The 18,654-nt window shown below is 38.3% G+C and overlaps 1 protein-coding gene across 1 annotated transcript in view; it reads left to right on the forward strand.

Moving 5' to 3' along the window:
* AQR (aquarius intron-binding spliceosomal factor) overlaps nucleotides 1-18,394 on the forward strand; it is a gene marked incomplete at its 5' end in the record, with an annotated part of 50,160 nt that extends 31,766 nt beyond the window's left edge. Inside the window, 11 exons of the mRNA XM_010136773.1 lie at nucleotides 654-789; nucleotides 2,428-2,637; nucleotides 3,402-3,539; nucleotides 4,302-4,373; nucleotides 7,501-7,688; nucleotides 8,909-9,080; nucleotides 11,807-11,977; nucleotides 12,698-12,783; nucleotides 13,588-13,762; nucleotides 14,826-14,939; nucleotides 18,063-18,394. Of these exons, the coding sequence (XP_010135075.1) occupies nucleotides 654-789; nucleotides 2,428-2,637; nucleotides 3,402-3,539; nucleotides 4,302-4,373; nucleotides 7,501-7,688; nucleotides 8,909-9,080; nucleotides 11,807-11,977; nucleotides 12,698-12,783; nucleotides 13,588-13,762; nucleotides 14,826-14,939; nucleotides 18,063-18,311 (1,711 nt within the window). The remainder of the gene's footprint in view (nucleotides 1-653; nucleotides 790-2,427; nucleotides 2,638-3,401; nucleotides 3,540-4,301; nucleotides 4,374-7,500; nucleotides 7,689-8,908; nucleotides 9,081-11,806; nucleotides 11,978-12,697; nucleotides 12,784-13,587; nucleotides 13,763-14,825; nucleotides 14,940-18,062) is intronic.
* Between the last annotated feature and the right edge of the window lie 260 nt (nucleotides 18,395-18,654).

Genomic DNA, 18,654 nt, shown 5'->3' on the forward strand with positions numbered 1-18,654 from the left:
TTTTTTAGAGTCTGTGATTCATTGATTTTTGTCCTTCTCATACTGCTTCGGGGTGGGGGGGAGCACATGGACTAAGGAAATTGATTTATAAAGAAAAAAAAATCGGGCTTGAGTTGTGTGAGAGGAGGAAGAATGGGAGGAGTAGGTTACAAACTGGTCATAAAAGTCATAAAAATTATTCAACAGGCAGCTGTGAGTACAGGACCTCCTGTGTGTGACTAACCTAAGTATTATCGCAAGGCATTATATTGCCAAAGAAAGTCAGACCTGTCGTACTGAAACATTGGCTATAGGTTCTGTTCGTGGTGGTCCACAGACCTGCATAACCTCCTTGTATCTGTAACACGTAGTGTACCATAGCTCCCAAACAGAACATTGGAAGTAATGCTTCTCTGCTTTACAGGTACGTCATGAAAATGTGTTTGTTGAAGACATAGGATAAAAGGAGCTTTTTCTACAGTAATGGCTCTTACATGGCTTTATAAATTATTAGCAATCAGCTGATAGAAGTAGTTGGCATGTAGCAAATTCTTGGTTTTTGGAACCAGGTAGTAGTTGTGAGGTTTTCTTGTGTGGTCAGTCATTGTAATACTTAGATAAGCCAGTTTCAAATGAAGTAAATTTAATTACATCATGTTTAATCCATTTTGTAGGTATGGAAGAGTTAATTATGTGCTGGCTCGAAGACTTGAACTTCTACGAGAAGTTGGGCGATTGCAAGAGAGCCTTGGAGTCCCAGGAGATGTTTCTTACACTTGTGAAACAGCTGGCCACTTTTTCTTATACCAAGTAAGGACCGAAATACTTCTAAAGACACTGCATGACCTCAGTATGTTATGGAACACTTTGTAAAAATGGAGTGCATTTTTCAGAATTGAGTCTAAAAACCCCACATTGTCTTTGATGGCTCAAAATACAATTACAGCTAAAGCTATAACTGAACGTGACTTACTGGTATTGCTATTGTTTTAAATCCTGCCTGATGACTCACCAGTTGGAAGGCCAGCATTGCTGTTCTTTGTGACTGCTGGCAGAGGTACTAACCTGAAGTTTCTCCTTCAGATAGGAAAATCTGTGGACTGCTTTACATTTTGGACAAGCATTAGAGCAGCTGCTTGACAGTCCTGCTAGAAAGCTTTTGTGGTGTTAAATGCCGGTGTGAAATTGGATACAAAATAGTGCGTTTTTGTATACCCTATATCCCTCATTTCCTTTCCATGTATTTTTCAGTGACATGGTCTACAGAGCAATTAGCATGGCTTAAGCAAACTTGTAGAGTGGTACTTAGGATCAAATGAGTGCCCTGTGTATGTTTTTACAGCAGTTACTCTGGGCTGGCTTTAGTGTGGGCCTAAACATTAAATGGACATTAGGAGGGTGCTGGGAGCACTGCTAGAGCTCATCTTCTGGTTCAGTTTCCCCCAGAGTAATCTCGCTTGATATTTAAACCAAAATATTGTAAGTGGAAATAATCAAGGGATTTGCTTCTGTATTAGGTTTATTCGGCAAGGTTTTGGTAGCAGGGGGCAGCCCCATGCTGAACCCAGCCAGCATCAGTAGACCCACTGCTGGCCAAAGCTGAGCCCTTCAGCAACTTTGATGGTGCCTCTGTGAAAACATCTTTGAGAAAGGTCAAAAAACCACTACGCAGTGCTGGGGGCAGAGCGGGAAAAGTAAAAACACCCCCATGCAGCAAGGTCAGAAAGAAAAGAAGGGGCAGGAGGTTCCTCAAGCACCAGAGCGGAGATTCCCCCATAGCTCATGGAGAGGATCATGGTGAAGCAGGTTGTCCCCTTGCAGCACGTGGAGTTCCCCATGCTGGAGCAAGTGGATATGCCCTGAAGGAAGCTGCAGCCTGTGGAAAGCCCATGCTGGAGCAGGGGAGAAGTGTGAAGAGGAAGGGGTGGCAGAGATGCGGTGTTCTGAACTTGATTCACAAGCCCTGTTAATCCAGCACTGCTTAGGGTGGGGAGGAAGTAGAAGAATTGGGAATGGAGTGAAACTGAGTCTGGGAAGAAAATGAGGGTGGAGAGGAAAGGTGATTTTGGTTTTGTCTTTGTTTCTCACCATTGTGCGCTATTTTTAATTGTCAGTAAATTAAATTGATTTTCCCTAAGTCAAGTCTGTTTTGCCTGTAATGGTACTTTCTAAGTGATCTCCCTATCTTTATCTTAACCCATAAACTTTTTCCTTCTTACTTTCTCCCCGTCCTGTTGAGAAGGACAGTGGGAGATGCTGAGTACAAGTCCGGCAACCAGCCAAGGTCAGCCCACCACAGCTTCAAAAATGTCATCCTGATACAAGGTCAAATGCTAATTTAGCCATAACTTGCTTTTGTGATATTTTTTTTTTTTAGTCCTGTGTGTGCAAGACTAGACCTTGCCAATGACTTCGGTATAAAAACATGTGATCATGACACTTTTATAGGTAATGTCTCGTTGGGAGGAATATATCAGCAAAGTGAAAGTTAAAGGTGGAAAATTGCCAGACGTTACAGATGTCTCCAGTTTATTTCCTTTTCATCAGTACTTTGCAAATGCTCCTCAACCAATTTTTAAAGGCAAATCATATGAAGAAGATATGGAAATTGCTGAAGGGTGTTTTAGACACATTAAGAAAATATTCACTCAGCTTGAGGTAAGATATGTAAATGCTAAAGGTAAGTGGATCTGGCTAATCCTGTAAAAACCTTTACACAGTTCCAGAATTCTCCTTTGCCTTACATCCCAAGAGGAGTACGTACCTCTGGGCAGCTTCACAGGCGTGTTTCACCACGTGGTCAAGGGTCTAATTTCCTTTATTTTGGTATTAGGAAGCAGCCATTCTGCATGTTCCATTTTCACTGATGAGGTTACTGGGGTTAGTGCACCTACCACCACTACTCTGATCCTCAAAGGATCTTTTTATTTACAGTCAAGTGCCTCTAATCAGATAATCTAGAAGTAACTTAAACAGATTATCTTCTAGTTTTCCCAGAATTGCTTGAGAGGCTTTTAAAAGTTAAGATAAAGGTGATCTGTATATCCTTTGGTCATACTGACTGTATTGGTCTTTCGAACACTAAATTTGATGTGATGTTATGATGCAGTAAAGTAGGAAACATGAAGGCATAGTAAAATAAAATTTTCGGAAATTCTGAGAAGGTTCCGTAGTATTAACTGAATAATTGACTGCAAATGTGTATATGCACACAGGTTGCAGAATTCTTTGATGTGCTTTTAAAAGATTGGGTTTTGAAATACTATTTTTTCCAGGTTTAGCATAAAAAAAATCATTCAGATGGGATCGTTAATAGTAGTTACCTTCATTATATTAAGAATGTGGCCTCAGAGTTCAAATACATTTTATAAGCAGTATTTTTTTGTTTTCTGACTTTCAAGGTTTTCTTTTCTCTTCCATAGGAATTCAGAGCATTTGAGCTTCTCCGCAGTGGCCTAGATAGATCCAAATACCTGCTGGTGAAAGAAGCAAAGATCATTGCCATGACTTGTACCCATGCTGCTCTGAAACGACATGACCTGGTTGAATTAGGTTTCAAAGTAATGATTATACCAGTGTTACTACAGTAGTTGTTTTGGGGGGTTGGTTGTCCATTCTCCCTCACCCCTTCTTTCTAGAAACCTTTTTGTCTGTCCTAAATCTAAGCTACTAGATTTTGAGTCGCATTTTTTTTTTACCAGTATGTTTCAATTTACTGAAGAAAAATTGAACTTCTGTAAGTAAAAGCAGAGATGACTTTTCAGATATTGTGTATACAAAAATGGGTAATAGTGCATGTCTATAAAAAAATTTAGTTTTGCCATATTAGATGATGAACTGCAGTGATATGATTGATTAATAAAATAAAGGCGGAATAGGGGGGAAGATACATGGCCTAAAAAATGAGGAAAATTTGAGGAAAAAGAACTATGATGTAGTGCTGTTTTCCCTCTGCAGTGTTAACCATAGGCATTTGGTACAGACTTTCATCCGACAGAGACAAAATAAAAACCCACCACCAATAATTCTTCCCATATTATTTTTCCCTGATAATGCACTGTATTGGATAACAAAAGTTCTCCTTTTCTGCTTCAGTGCAAAGATAGCAAATGAGTTTGCTCCACTGCAGAAAGCTTTTCTCTCGTGGATGGGTTATGGCGTATGGGAAGCATGTTATGTAGTTCACTCATGGATTCCTTCCAGACGAGAGCCTTGATTGGTACAGATAGATCTGCTGTTGATGGTTTCTCTTGGTAGGCTGAATAAGAGCATTAATTTGTATTACTTGGCTGATGGACATATATTTCCTTTTTCTTTCTCAGTATGACAACATCTTAATGGAAGAGTCTGCTCAGATTCTGGAGATCGAAACCTTTATACCTCTCCTGTTGCAGGTTAGACCTGAATCATAAAACACATTACAAAAAGTTATGAAGTCTATGTTCTTGAACAATACAGAGCATTAAAAGAGAAATATCTTTTGCAGAACGTAACCTAGAACTGGTATTTGCCATTTGAGTGGACAGTAAGAACTTCCACATTGTTCTATATTAGCTGTTTATTCTTTTTTAGTATTATACATTCTCAATGGATTGCTTTATTGACTAAATAGTAGGGTTAACAGGCTTTCATTTGAAAATAAAAAAGCTAAGGTATTTATGTAAACCAAGTTCTGTTAATTCTGTTCTTTCTCGTTTAATAGACATTAGTGCTAATCTTAAATTGTTAAAATTATTACTTCATAGTAAATAACAGTTTTGTTTCCCAGGACCGAAAGGCTTACATAATTGCTCTGTGTCGTCCTGTCTGCTTGTGGTGTTTGGTCATTTTCAGTCAGGATTATCAGAGAGAGAGAGATACCAAGCACCTAGAACACTCAGGACAGCTGGAGCCAAGTAAAGGAGAAACATTCTAATTGATGTTACAGCTCCGCAAAGAGAAAAGAAGTGGTTCCTGGTCCTACTTCGATTTTTGCCCAATAATTACGCATCTTTTGTCTAGCTAGTGCAGATGCAATACAGTGGAATGGAAGTCTTGCAGATGGAAAGGTCCTGCTAAGGCAGGGAAGCTAATGCTGCCCAAGGGATACTTACAGCACAGCCTTTAGGAAGCCAGGTAGCTCTGTAACGTAAGAGGTGGTTGTAATAGAGGGCCAGTGCTGCAACTTTTGAAGTTGAGTAACTCTCCCTAAAAACGTTTACTGTGATCATTCTAAACTCAACACATTCACTCACTCTTGAAATTTCTTGTCCCTCCAGTGAAGACTGTCTGTGGCTGCTTTTAGCAACCTGAGCTTAAGGGGCATCGCTTTCCTCTTATAAGAGCTAGAGGATTTCATAAGTAAGCAAAATGTGCTTCTTGCACATCTGTGACTCTGTTACCTCTAATCTCAGATTATCATGAGATAAAATTACACCTCTGGAAGAGGAAGTGTGGGCTCCCTCAGCAAGCCTGTGCAAACTCTTTAGCTGCAAATGAGAAGCTGATGCGTGGGAAGTTGGTAAAACTGAAAACAATCTGTACTGTTGATTTGATTTTTGCTCCAGTGGCTTTCTGAAAAATACACAGTCTGCATTTGCTCGTATCCTGAGATAAAGTTTCCTTTCAGACGTTTTGCCTGGAGTAGATACTATTATTGAAAAGCAGTAATTTTAAGTCTTACAGAAAGCCACATCCAGGCTTTTGGATTTTCATTCTCAAATAAAATCAATCTCAATTAAAAAAGGCGTGATAGAGACTTTGAGAAAAGTTTGGTGTATTTGTAACTGCAGCTCATATTTTTTCTCTTTGCTCTTGAACAATGGAGAGTTGTAGGACAGTAACTTAGTAGGAGCCTAGAGCACAAAAGAATATGCACGTCCAAGTTAACAACACTGCTTTTAAAGCCCAAGTCCTGTTCTCACTTGCTGTTTAACTCTGTCGGTTTTCAAGTTTTACGGTTATTACTGTAGTTCTTTAACACCTTCTGAGTGTGCTAAAGACTGATGAGTTTTGATAATTCTGAGCAGGCAGGCAGGCAATTAATTCACCCTCTAAACCCTAAATAGTGCCTGAACTCTGAGCAGGAGCACATATTTCTCTATCTTGTTTGGAAAGCAAACCTCTATTGCGTGAGGCTTCTCACAAATCGTAACATGGTACTGAATAAATCCTTCATGGCTTTTACCATGGATTTAATTGATTATGGAATTAGTACATTTAGTGAAATAAGCATCTGACAGTGTTTTTCAAATGTTTGAGTGAGCATTGATAACCAGATGCATGCGGCTGATGAGGGGAAATTTCTGGGGGATATTTTATGGCCTTATTTACAAGAGCCATCCAAATAGTCCTTAGAAGGTGAGGGGGGGTTATTTGGAAATTGAGGGGAGAGCTAGCCTTACAGAATAGTAGTAGTTGATTTCTTGCACCTGGAATTCAGAGTCAGAAATCGTTAAAAACAGAGTTCTTTGAAGGGCTGTTCGTCTGAGATTGCAGTTGCTGTTAAGAGTGTTTTCCTACAAAGGCATCATCAGGCTTCATGAGCTGGACAGTCCAGAGTTCAGTTTTCCTTCCTTGCTGTCCCATCAGAGCTCTTCCACTTCAGGTAGCAAGAAAAAGAACTTTTGAGTAGTGCTGCCATGCAGTAAGGGAAATACCACAGGAGTGTGTAAAAAAAAAAAAAAAAAAAAAAAAAAAAAGGCACCCGTCGAAAAAGGAAAAAACCAAGGAGGGTGTAAAAAAAAAAAAAAAAAAAAAAAAAAAAAAAAAAAATGAGGGTCTCAGTTGTAAAACTGGCAGATGAAAATCGTCAGGATTCTAATTCCTGGATAATGTTCCTCGTGTATCTGTTCCCTTTTTTGTCCCTGTGTTACAATGTTCCTTCATGAGCTCTGTCAGTATGTAACGTGGGTACACAGAGGATGATGAGAACTGGAAAGAGATATACCCAACCTGCTGAAGAGTGTTCAGGCCAGGAGCCAGGGTGAGGATTAGTTAGAGGTATATCCTGGTCATGGAAAAGACCACGTGGGAGTTCCAGAGGTAAACAGGTGAAGCACGTGAACTACAGAGACACTTGAAAAGCAGGTTCAGTTTGTGTCTCAGACACGTGAGCACTAAAACTGTTTCGGGTACTTCAGACAGTTCACGTTCGCTATCTCAGGATCCAAAAGTTTAAAAGACTCTTCTAGGATAACGCTACTGAGAGGAAATCAGGTTTTATACTACTGTAACTTCTATAATTGTGGTTCTTCCTTTTATCCTCTGAAAATACATTACTTTTACCCTACTTTATCCTGATGTTTCTCTATTGATTATAATAGATAAACTTAACACATTGCTTTATTTAAAATACTACTCTTTTTTTTTCTGGTAATAGGTAGGAAAGAAGCGAACTTCAGGTTCTGACTGCAGCTCAGTGTAGCTTAAGAACAAATTTGAAATTTAGGGCTTAGTCTAAGACAGCCACTTTGATTTTTAACGTGTTGTAATTGAACACCTTGATTATATTGTGATAGTTGCGTATTTGTTTCATTCTAGAACCCGCAGGATGGATTCAGTCGTTTGAAGCGGTGGATTATGATTGGTGACCATCATCAGTTGCCACCAGTCATTAAGAACATGGCTTTTCAGAAGTACTCCAACATGGAGCAGTCTCTTTTTACACGGTTTGTTCGTGTTGGAGTGCCAACTGTTGATTTGGATGCGCAAGGAAGAGCAAGAGCAAGGTGAGACAGAGAAAATAGCATGTCTGGCTACTTCTAAGAAAGTAAAAACTGGTTTAAAAATTGGAAAAGTACACATACAGTTTTGGAAACTTTGTTTTGGCTGTTAGGACAGGAGTTTGGAAAACTGCAGTTTAGTTCTTTTGTTTCATTTGTTTCAGCTTAGACTTGGAAGGCAGATTTCACTTTGCTGAAACGCAATCAGATTTAACTTTTTATATAGTAGTTCTCTGCTATTGCATGAGTACTTTAATGAAAGTATATATTTCATATATTCAGGGCTACATAAAGATTTGACATACTCAGCATTGAATATATTTCTCTTGAAGTCTGCAAAAAGGTGCTTTTCTTGTAGTTTTCAACAGAGCTTCAGCTTTGATTAAAGACAACCAGGTTGTCCACACAAGAGCATAAAGGAGAACTTCATTTTTTTTCCATGTAGGAAATGTTGGGGGTGGTAGAATATTATTTTCTAGTTCAGTAGATTTCATACTGTTCAGTATTATGTTCAAAATGCAGATTATATCCATGTATGGTGTTAAATTAAGTTTATTTTGCCAGCTACTATTTTGCAACATCTCGACAAATTTCTTAGAGATAAGAGAGCAGAATTCCTTCACTTGCCAAGTGATTTCTTGATCCAGAATTTCTTCCATACCTTCCTACGCTTCGTCTTTTCTGATCTTAGTCTTTTTCTGATTCCGAATTGGGTAGATTTGAGTTGCTTCCCTTCATGTCACATGTTAATACAAGACAATACACAAAATAAGAACATAAATTGCTTTTTGCAGTAAGTAGCTTTACAATGGATAATGCAGAAAATCCTTTTTCCCTTACTCTTTACTTTTTGTAAAGAAGCATTAATATTCCTCATAAGTTTTGTCACCCATGAAAATTCTTGAAAATTTTCTTTGCAAAATTTGTACCCTTCAACATAAAGCTGAACAAGTGGAACAGGCTTACGGCTGACTGAGCTGCACTGAAGTGAAATCTGAGAGAAGCAAACAGAATCAAAACTTAGAGAGTAATATTGCAGGAGAGCTTGTACGAGCGTGTTCATTTACGTATGTCCAGGCTGTCCAGCTAAATGGCTTTTTTCATTGGGATCCTGCAGAAATACTAATCTTGAAAGCATCTCAAGCTGTGTGCATCTCAACTATTTGGAGTGAGTTCAAGAACCCATTTTAACTGTTTGGGGTTTGTCTTGGTGTGGTTTTGAACAGTTTATGTAACCTCTACAACTGGCGGTACAAGAATCTGGGTAACCTGCCTCACGTGCAGCTTCTGCCGGAGTTCAGAACAGCCAACGCCGGGTTTTTGTACGACTTCCAGCTTATAAACGTAGAAGACTTCAACGGTGTGGGAGAGTCTGAACCCAATCCTTATTTCTATCAGGTAAGAAATATTACATGTGTACTTTATTTAAGCTGCATATGGCTTAAATCCACAATGAAGACAGACTATCAAAATAATTTAATTTATGTTCTCAAATAATTGAGTCATGCAAATTAGAGGGGTTTTTTCCTCCTTTTGATGAGTTTTGAGTCTTGAAAATGATAACGTGTGATGTTGTGCTTTTTGTTCAAAGGGAATGACTTAGATATCAATGTTTTCTCAGTGTTATGGAAGGGGTGAGATTTGGTTTATAATTCTTTATGAAACATCATTTTGGCCTGTGGGAGAGGAGGAGTCCATTGTAATTCCACCGTATTGCGATGGTACCGAAATGAACAGTAGTATTTCCCCTGTACAGGAAGGATCAAAGTTTGCTCTGTGGCACATATTTGAGTTTGAAGAGTAACTGTATTGATTCAATCTGTATGTAAAAATGCTAAAAAGCCCAGTCATAAAAGAATGAAATAGTAATTCAGCCATCAACAGCAGCCTCTATTTCTCTTAAATGCAGGAAAACTTTTTACACTTGCAATGAGATGCTTCTATTTTCAGTGTTCTTATTTTTCTTGTTTTAAGAACAGTGATGAAACAAATTCTGGTGTGTAAATCACCGGTCTGGGTTTCACAAAAGTTAGAAGCTGGAGCTGTGTGCAGGTTAATGAGTTTAATTCAAACATGGAATTAACACCTTATATTTTGCTTAATATTATGAAAAGCAAACAATATATTTTAGGATTACAATATTCATGGTATGTTTTTCCCTGTGAAGATCATTGAGATTTACGTTAATCTATTTTTTTTAAAGATATGAAAGATAATAATAGGTTTTGCTTGCTTTCCTCTCCCCTTTTTTTTTTTTTTTTTTTTTAACATCTTTCATACCATATAATGAAAGGTATGTTTTTCTGGTATGGGGATCATCCAATTTCTAAAGAATAGTTAAATTTTCATTCATGCTGCTCTACTTTAGGTGTTTCATCAGTTAAAAAAATGTTTACGTTGGTGTCCTAAACAGCTAGCATGCTGTTAGTGAAGAAAGCGATGGTGAGTCATCACCCACCGTGTCACTTCTAGATTGAGGACAGAGTTGCTTGGAGGGCAGAGTTTCTTTTGGTTTTGTTTTTAAGCGGTAACACTGTAACGTACCAGTAGTAAAAAGTTGTCCTGTGGGACAGGAACATCTGAGATTAATGTCTTAAAACTGGGATTCTGACACTTGAGAATCTGCGCACCACTTTAGACCACTCCTGGGACAAAGAAGACTGAGAACACTCACACAAGGACACAGAACACCTTTATCATGACAACAGTGCTTTCATGAGCAAACTCTTCCAATACTTCCTACCTTCTCTTTTTTTTTTTTTTTTTTTTTTGTTGTTGTATTCAGGGTTGAGAGAGATTAGCAGAGTCTGTTGGTGGCACTGCGTGGTTTTTCATGAGACAACAGATTGCCACCGTGTATTATTGCTCGTTGTGAGTTTGGGCATGTCTTTTGAGACTTAAAGGGAATTAAAATTTGTAGAATAGCTTTACCCTCACAGGTGTTTGATATGTCTGGCAACTGCGTTTTCCAAGTAATGTAGAGCTCACTTCATAAGAAAAAATAAATGAGGCTGGTATGTCTGGCCTATTCAAACATAGCCAAGTAGGGATAAGGTTCCCAGTATAAATAGAGCAAGAATAAATATCAGCAACTGAAAACAACTTTTTAACCTGAAAGATAATTTTTGTTGACAGACAATGGATTTAAACAGGCTAGGAATAACTTCGGTCTGGAGATAGGACAAAACTTACTATAACCAGAAGAGTGATGCTTCGGGACGTTGTTGTAAGCAATGGCACAGAAAAAAGTCACGAAATACGAAATAACAGCTGGTCATTTGAAATTGAATAGGTATGGCTAGCAGTAGAAATAACTAGGTTTGATAATCCAGATATCTGTCTCCTAATAATAGTTGAAAGGAGTTTAGTTATTCTAGTTCAGCTAGTTCTTACTTTCAGCTTGCTGGAGAGTAAGTCACTGCAGCTTTTTTGCACATTTATTTGGAACCATGTAGTATTGGTCCGAAGTGCGATTTTTTGGGGGGGTTTTTTTACACCCTTGTATTTAAATTCCAGTCTCTGTAGATTATCAGCTTCTAATACTTTCTAAAAAATAGTAATTCTGCAGTTTTACGTAACAGGTGTATTTTTGGCATGTAACCTTTAAGAAGGAAAAAAGGAAATACTGTATTGGTTGAGTTCTGTAATAATACAGTGAAGGTGGCAGTTCCTTTGGGCAAACACCTGTAAGCTTACAAATGCATTTAAATACAAATGTGTAAATATTTAATAGGCCATAAATATAATCTAAATATTTAAATTATTATATTTAAGGACTATTAAATACTTAGAATTTGATCTTGTTGAGGTAAAGCTGGGAGCTTCTGAGTAAATATTGGGAAGTGCCAATCAATAACTAACAATAATATTGGTGTAGATGTTTTCAGCCGTCCTTGAAGAGGAATCAGAATGGAGTTATTGCACCTCCTCATGGTTCTTTTATTCTTTCAAAATGGCTTTTATTAAGTGAGCAAAGAAACATCAGCTCTCAGGATATTTCTCTCAACGCTGAGATTTTTGTCTAAATACATGGTAAGGTCACAGATGTTGTATTTTCCAACCTTACAAGTTGAGTAACCCCTTTTTTCTGTTCTTTTCTTTTACTCTCCACCTGTACATCGAAGAATCTTGGTGAAGCAGAGTATGTTGTGGCAGTCTTCATGTATATGTGCCTGCTTGGTTATCCTGCAGACAAGATAAGTATCCTGACGACATACAATGGACAGAAACACCTGATCCGTGATGTCATCAATCAGCGGTGTGGAAATAATCCCCTGATTGGACGGCCAAACAAGGTGACTTGGAAAATACATCAGTCATTGGAGTGGTTCTGGTTTGTTTGGTTTTAAATTGTCATATTATAGAACAGACTAATTCAGTAGATTCACAGCTTTTTGCATAAGTCTCCCCTGGTTAACTACACGTGTGTTGATCTACCTTAGATGGAATTTCGTAGAGTAGTGCCCCTGTTTCTGCCTGTTTGTAATTTGATATACAAAGTGAAGGCGGTGAAATTGGAAAGGCTACAGACTACATGGGACAAGTCTTTTCTTGTGTCATTCATGTTGTCCTAAAAAAAAAAAGAAAAGCCCACAGCTTTAGGAAGATCCACCAGGAGGGGAAATGATTTGATAAAACAAATTGACAAATCTGATGAAACAAATAAAAAACCTAGTTGTAAAAGTCTAGGGCTAGTTCTGCAGGTTAAAAAAAAAAGACTTGATAATAAAACTGATGGCTTTTCACAATCCTTTGGTATTCTTACCCCACCATTAGCTGTCTGAATAAAGTGATAAAGTCAAACTAAAGCTCCTCCCAACATCTCCCACAAAGAACAGGTCATGATTTTTGGGTAGAGGTCAGCTAAAACAGAGTTAAACCATTTTCTTTTCTCTTCCCATTTGCTGCAGTCTCAGTCCAAATCTGATGTTAAAATTTTGGTGGTCACAGTTTAATTGAAATCGCAAAGATTAACCTATGGAGTTTTTTTGTTTGTTTGTTTTTGGTTTTTCTAGGTAACAACTGTGGACAGATTTCAAGGTCAACAAAATGATTATATTCTCCTTTCACTAGTGCGTACCAAAGCTGTGGGCCACCTTAGGTATGTAAGAAGATACTCTTGTAGGGTCCTTTAACTGTGTTTTCTGTATCAGAAAGATATTTATAGCACATTATACAAAAGTGTTCAATTATTTGAGTGTCTGGTAGAAATGTATTTTAATGCTGTGTATTGAATGAAGTTCAGACATACTTCCTTTTCTGTCTCATACCCCCTTCACAACCACTTTATCCTTTAGTAATGGCTCTTCTACTATAATTAGTTGATATTACTGTAGATAGACTGAACTTGGTTTCACCCTGCTAGAACGATAGGAATGTAATGCTTGTTGAACAAATGCAGCCTGAAATTTTCTCATAGATTCTTTCCTGCAAGTGAGCTTTTTATTTGTTTTGTATCAGAAGTGTTTGACTGCATAAGTTGCACTGTGGTCTATAGTTTAAAATGTTTGTAGTTTAAAATGTTTGCATTTCAGTCTTGGGTTGGGGTGGAGGAAGACTTGTCCAATGAGCAGTAGTTAGATGAGTTATCAAACTCATGTTTACTCATTCAGGAATACAGAAATGCTGTTGAGATTTGTTCTCAATGCAAACTAGCTGTGAATTCTAGGAAAATAGAAAAGGGTGATTTTTCATATTATTATCAGTACAGTGAACCCTCTTTCATATAATGGTCATGAGAACTGGTAGTTGTTGAAACAGTATGTAGAGGAAAAAAAAGTAAAGACAAAACTATTTTAGCAGATGATTTTATATTCCTTTGATTAAGTCTTCTGTATAATTCTAGTTATTTTTGATGCAACTACGTCATCAGTAAAAAGAACATGATTGATTTTGTTTTCTGAAGGGATGTCCGACGATTAGTTGTTGCCATGTCAAGAGCCAGGCTCGGACTTTATATCTTTGCAAGGGTATCGCTGTTCCAGAACTGTTTTGAGCTAACTCCAGCTTTCAGCCAGCTCACAGCTCGACCACTTCACCTCCATATCGTGCCCACGGAATGTTTTCCAACAGCAAGACCGGTAGGAACAGCTCTCCGAGTTCTGCAATCTGTACTGGGGGGGTGTGTTTGCTCACTTTTTTTGAGTGGGCTATAAGTGAGTCTGTGTTGTCTGCTAAACCAGTGCCTCTTGGATAATTGTGTCCCTAGAGTTAACTTCTATCATGATACTCACTGGCTGGTTTTAATTGATTTTTCCAAAAAACTTGGTTATCAGTATAACTCTATTATGACTGCTTTTTCCTAAATTTTGCCTGCGCGATTAAACGTAAGTTTTTAGTGCGTTACATATTTTTGGTCTTGTTAGGAAACAAAATAATGTTACTTCTCAAAAAAGCCACATGAAGCGAATGAATTCACATAAAAGTAAAACTACATTTGACTAATTCAGGATAACCAATTAACTATTAAAAAAAAAAAAAGGATCCAGAATTGCAAAAGAAGTTTGTAGCTGAGCTAGGTTCATAAGTACGAAAACATGATTTGTAATACTGCACTGGATCTTTAGGGAAAGGTTTGTATTAAGCTTTTAAGCACAAGAGACACAGTAGGATGATAAAAGAAGAAAGAGGGACTTACCTGCTTTGTGCCCTGGAGCTTTGAGAAAGGGTGCCAAAATTCAGTTACACATCTTGCCGTGGTCTTCAGTGCTGTTGGTGAGTTTGGAGGGAGCCCTTGAGTTGAAACTTTCAGGTCCACTATGCAGCCAAGAATGCTGTGTGCGTGGTCGGCGAGTATGAGCAAGAAGGAGCCGGGGTGCAGTGGACAAGAAAGCTAAGTTCTAATCTGGTCATAAACTGTTATGCATTTATTATGTTACGTGACTCAAGTCCAACGCGTACGTCATGAAATAAGCACCAGAACCCAGCCTTTCCGTTTGAAATTTCTTTGGTGGGCTGCAGTATTGTGATTAATCCAGTCCCCCAAAGTGAAAGACCTATACTGTTACGTTTCCAAAGAATTCAGCCGTTTTTTCTTTAAAAAGCGTTATTCAATTTCTTGGGGTTTATGTTTGCTAATATAGTTAAATAACATGCTTGGTTTGCTTTGCTTGCTGAATGACTACTTTTTTCCCTGTTCCTCAGAATGGAGAAAGACCACCTCACCAAATACATGTCATTAAGAACATGCCTCAGATGGCCAACTTTGTGTACAACATGTATATGCACATGATCCAGAGTACACGCCACTACCAGCAGGTAAGGACCTCCTTTCTTTTGGAAGGTGTGCATTTAAAATAAAATTCGGTTTTGGTAAGTGACATGAGATGCTGTTGAGGTTTGAGACTGTTCCTGTTATGTTTAAAATTCAAGGAGGTTTTACGACTGGGCGCAAGAATATTGAGGTCTGTAGTCTTCTTGCAGTAGCAAGAGCTGCATCTTTCAGTAACTTAAGCCCCAGTTTAAGGCCCCAAAACCAACAGTAGTGGATGCTGCGTGCTACACTTGGCCTGTCTGGGCCCAAAAATTGCTCGTTAATATTAAAGCATTAACCTGTCCAGTATTTACTTTAAGGAAACTCATGTGTTGTTTCAGGTAAGTGCTGCTAGTGCTATTGCAGCACCACTGCATGGTGCTGTAACGTTTTGTAGTAGAGGTTTTCATGACAAGCCCGCAGTGTACAAAAAGACCAGATCATTCCTGGAAACCGTTTTAACCCTGTTAGCTCATCAGTCATCCAGGCTGGTTAGCAACTGTAGCATTTTTATTCTGAAGCAATTTTTTTTTTTAGCGCTAGTTCAGCAGCAAGCAAAATAGGCACATGGTTGGAAGCAGTTGTAGATACTTTCTCACTTCTGTACCTAATTGTCGCGTTTGTTGGTGTTCAATCCCTGAAGCAGAATTGAGAAACCAAAGAAGCACCTTGTGTTCCCATGTGTGTGAGCAGAGCTTTAAGGAGTTTAGATAGAATGCTAAGCAGAAAGCTGCCTTTACTTGGCACACGTGTATCTGTAGACACCTAGAGGTAGTTGAAGGGGAGAGGTCTTAAATGATACCCCTCAACTGCATCAGCTTTCACTTAATGTCTCTGTGTGTCGTATTACCTATAATTTATTCTTTCATGGTACTCTGAAGTCCCCTCATTTTTTTGCTCTTCTGAAAGATTTCCAAAAGTGGGGGAAATTCATGTAAAAGGACACCATTCGCTCTGTGTTGGCTGTCTCTGGGAGGAGGGTGTGAGCATGGCTCTGTGTCCTTGAACTGATTAGTCCAAGGTACTTGTCTGCGAGACCTAGGTTATGTTCTTCAGTGCAAGGAGGTTTCTTTGTCACCTCCTCTTCCTTCCTTCCTTCTTCCACTGGTTGTTTCATTTAATACGGAACAGTGTAATCAGTAGAGATCAGAACTCAAAACTTCTCCTTTAACTGAATGTCAGACTTTCAGATAGAAAATTTCTTTTTCTCAGCAGTTCTTATCCAGTGAATCTTGGATTTATTTTGGTTTTTTTTTTTTTCCTTTCTTCTGCAAGTCATAGTTTCAGTCTAATTTGAAGCATTTTGCTACCCAGGTGAACAGGATACTTCTCTGTTTTGGGGAAGCGCTTTAATTACCTGTCTGCTGTAAAGAACAGAGAACAGAGAAAGAGGAGTGACACTGCTAAAATCTTTACTCCTTTTAACTATATTTTTTTTTAAGTAGTGAAAGCACAAACCGTTTTGTTAGAAACCCAGTCCTGTAAGCTCATGAAGAGACTTGCTTTGGAGCCGGTTTGTCTAATATAGTTGGAGATCTCTCAGCCGTGCAGACTGTATGTGGTGCAGACGCAGTGATCTGGTCAGTCAGATGCAAATGAGCAGCCCTGTCAAAATGGAGAAGTGTATACATGTCCTGAAAAGCAGATGGTAGCATCTCAGCTTTACCAAAAGATGGGTTTGCCTGACACCTTAATCAAATATGGTCCTGATCCTTCTGCTAAGACCAGTTACTTGTTTTAGCATCCTAATCTTATCCATTGCTAGCTAAAATTAGTTACAAAACTGCTGTTTTCCTGCTGTGGCAATGAATGGCAATGAATCACGTTCTCCTTGCAGGAGAAATGAAAAGGGGAACCACAGGGTAAAAACCAAAAAGCAGGCATTAAATTTCTTTTACTCTATTTAGTACAACATGATATTTTTCCTGTTCTTTTACAGTAGTCTTAACAGTATCAGTCACAACGTACAACATGCATCTAAGTCACAGAAGAAATTTGAGTTTTTCATGCATCAAGAATGTATTTTTATAATTAAAGTATCTTTGGTTTTTAAATATCCTTTTTCTGTGCACAGATGGATTATAGAGACCAGTGTGATAACTTCAAAGTCAAAAAATGCTTTTCATATCTCTGCTGGTAGTTGTAATTGCTTCACAGATTTTCTGTGCTTGTCAGAAATATGTAATATTAGTGTCATCTAATTGAACGTGAGACTTCACTGTAATGAAATACTTAATTTGTCATGTGAAGCCAAGTTGCCTTTAAGCAAAACAAAACTAAACAATCATCCATGGAAGGTTTATCAAGCTTTCATTTCATTAAAATGCTTCACAGTATTCCAAGGAAATATCCACGGTGTCACTAAATAATGTCGGCTGCAAGAAGTATGAGTATTTCTGCACAGCCTGGGGTTTCATCCATACTCTCTAGCTCTCTGTGTTCCTCCAAAGTCTGTAATGTGGCTACTTTGCTGCTTATAATGTTTTGCAAACTACACTTTTGGTTGTGAGCAAAACACTTTGAATATACTAAATGCCTTTTCCAGAAGTAGTCTGTGAAAAATATCTAAGCATTGCTTTAACTCTTACTGGAACCTGCCTTGTTCTGCATTTACAGCTGCGGGTGAAACTTGTATAGGTGCAGGTAACATTCACAGGGCATTTTATAAGATGTTTCAAGGGGAAATGACTGGAATGAGTTCTTAAAGACAGGCCTGTAAAAGCAGGTTAAACACATCTAGAAGTTTGGAATGGTAATAGATGAGCTTACAGGAGGAGTGTGCTTGTTACTCCAAGTAGGGGTTTACCACAGCCATTACTTATCTGCCTGTCTGGGATAACGAAATGTGTTTGATATCCTTGAATTGGAAGTACTGACTTTTTAACACCTTCTTTTCAGGCAAAATATGTGTCTAATAAGACCTTGGTATGAGCCAAGGTAATTCTTCATATTTTTTTTATATAGAAGTTAAGTGCCTACAAGTGATTAGAGCTTCTAAGTTTTAAGTCATTGTTGTTAACATGTCATCCAATGCAAAATCCTAAATATAAAGTGAACAGGTCAAGCTAAAGTAAGAATAGATGTACCTGTGGTAAAAACTGAAAATCCTTTCTTTTATAATCATCTAGCGTTTGCTGCCCCCACCGGCCATGATTGAAGAACCAGAAACTACTCCAACTCCAGAGACTGAAGTAGAAGGTGAAGTGCAAGGCATGCAGGAAGGTGCAGAAGAGGAGGAAAATAAGGGAGGGGAAGAAGCAATAAAGGAAGGCGAATTGAAAGCGGCTGAAGCAGACGAACATCGAACAATGCCAGAGCACCCTGGAAGAGACAGTGATAGTGGAGACAGTGAACCTGAGAATGAGACTGAAAAGTGATCCACGGGATGTTGGGTTTGGAAAATGGACATGGAAAAAAGCAGTTAGAAATATAATTGCTATTTTTACATTGACTTTTTTAAATGGTTCATCGTGTAATGTGACTTGTTTGGTATATTTTTTACGGAATGCTTTATGGATGAGCAAAATGTTTGGCAAACATTTTACTGAGTTCTTGTCGGTATCAGTAATTGTTTAATGCCCTCAAATGATACACAGTTCCCTTTTCATAAGTTGTTCAGTAAAGATGCTTTTTATACCAATATTGAATATTTGACCTTTTAGTTCATTGGGCCTCACTGATTTAAGTGTGTTCAGTATTGACCAGACACACTGTAGTGTC

The sequence above is a fragment of the Buceros rhinoceros genome, unplaced genomic scaffold (genome assembly GCF_000710305.1).
Source record: "Buceros rhinoceros silvestris isolate BGI_N320 unplaced genomic scaffold, ASM71030v1 scaffold13505, whole genome shotgun sequence".
In the NCBI taxonomy this organism is placed as follows: Eukaryota; Metazoa; Chordata; class Aves; order Bucerotiformes; family Bucerotidae; genus Buceros; species Buceros rhinoceros.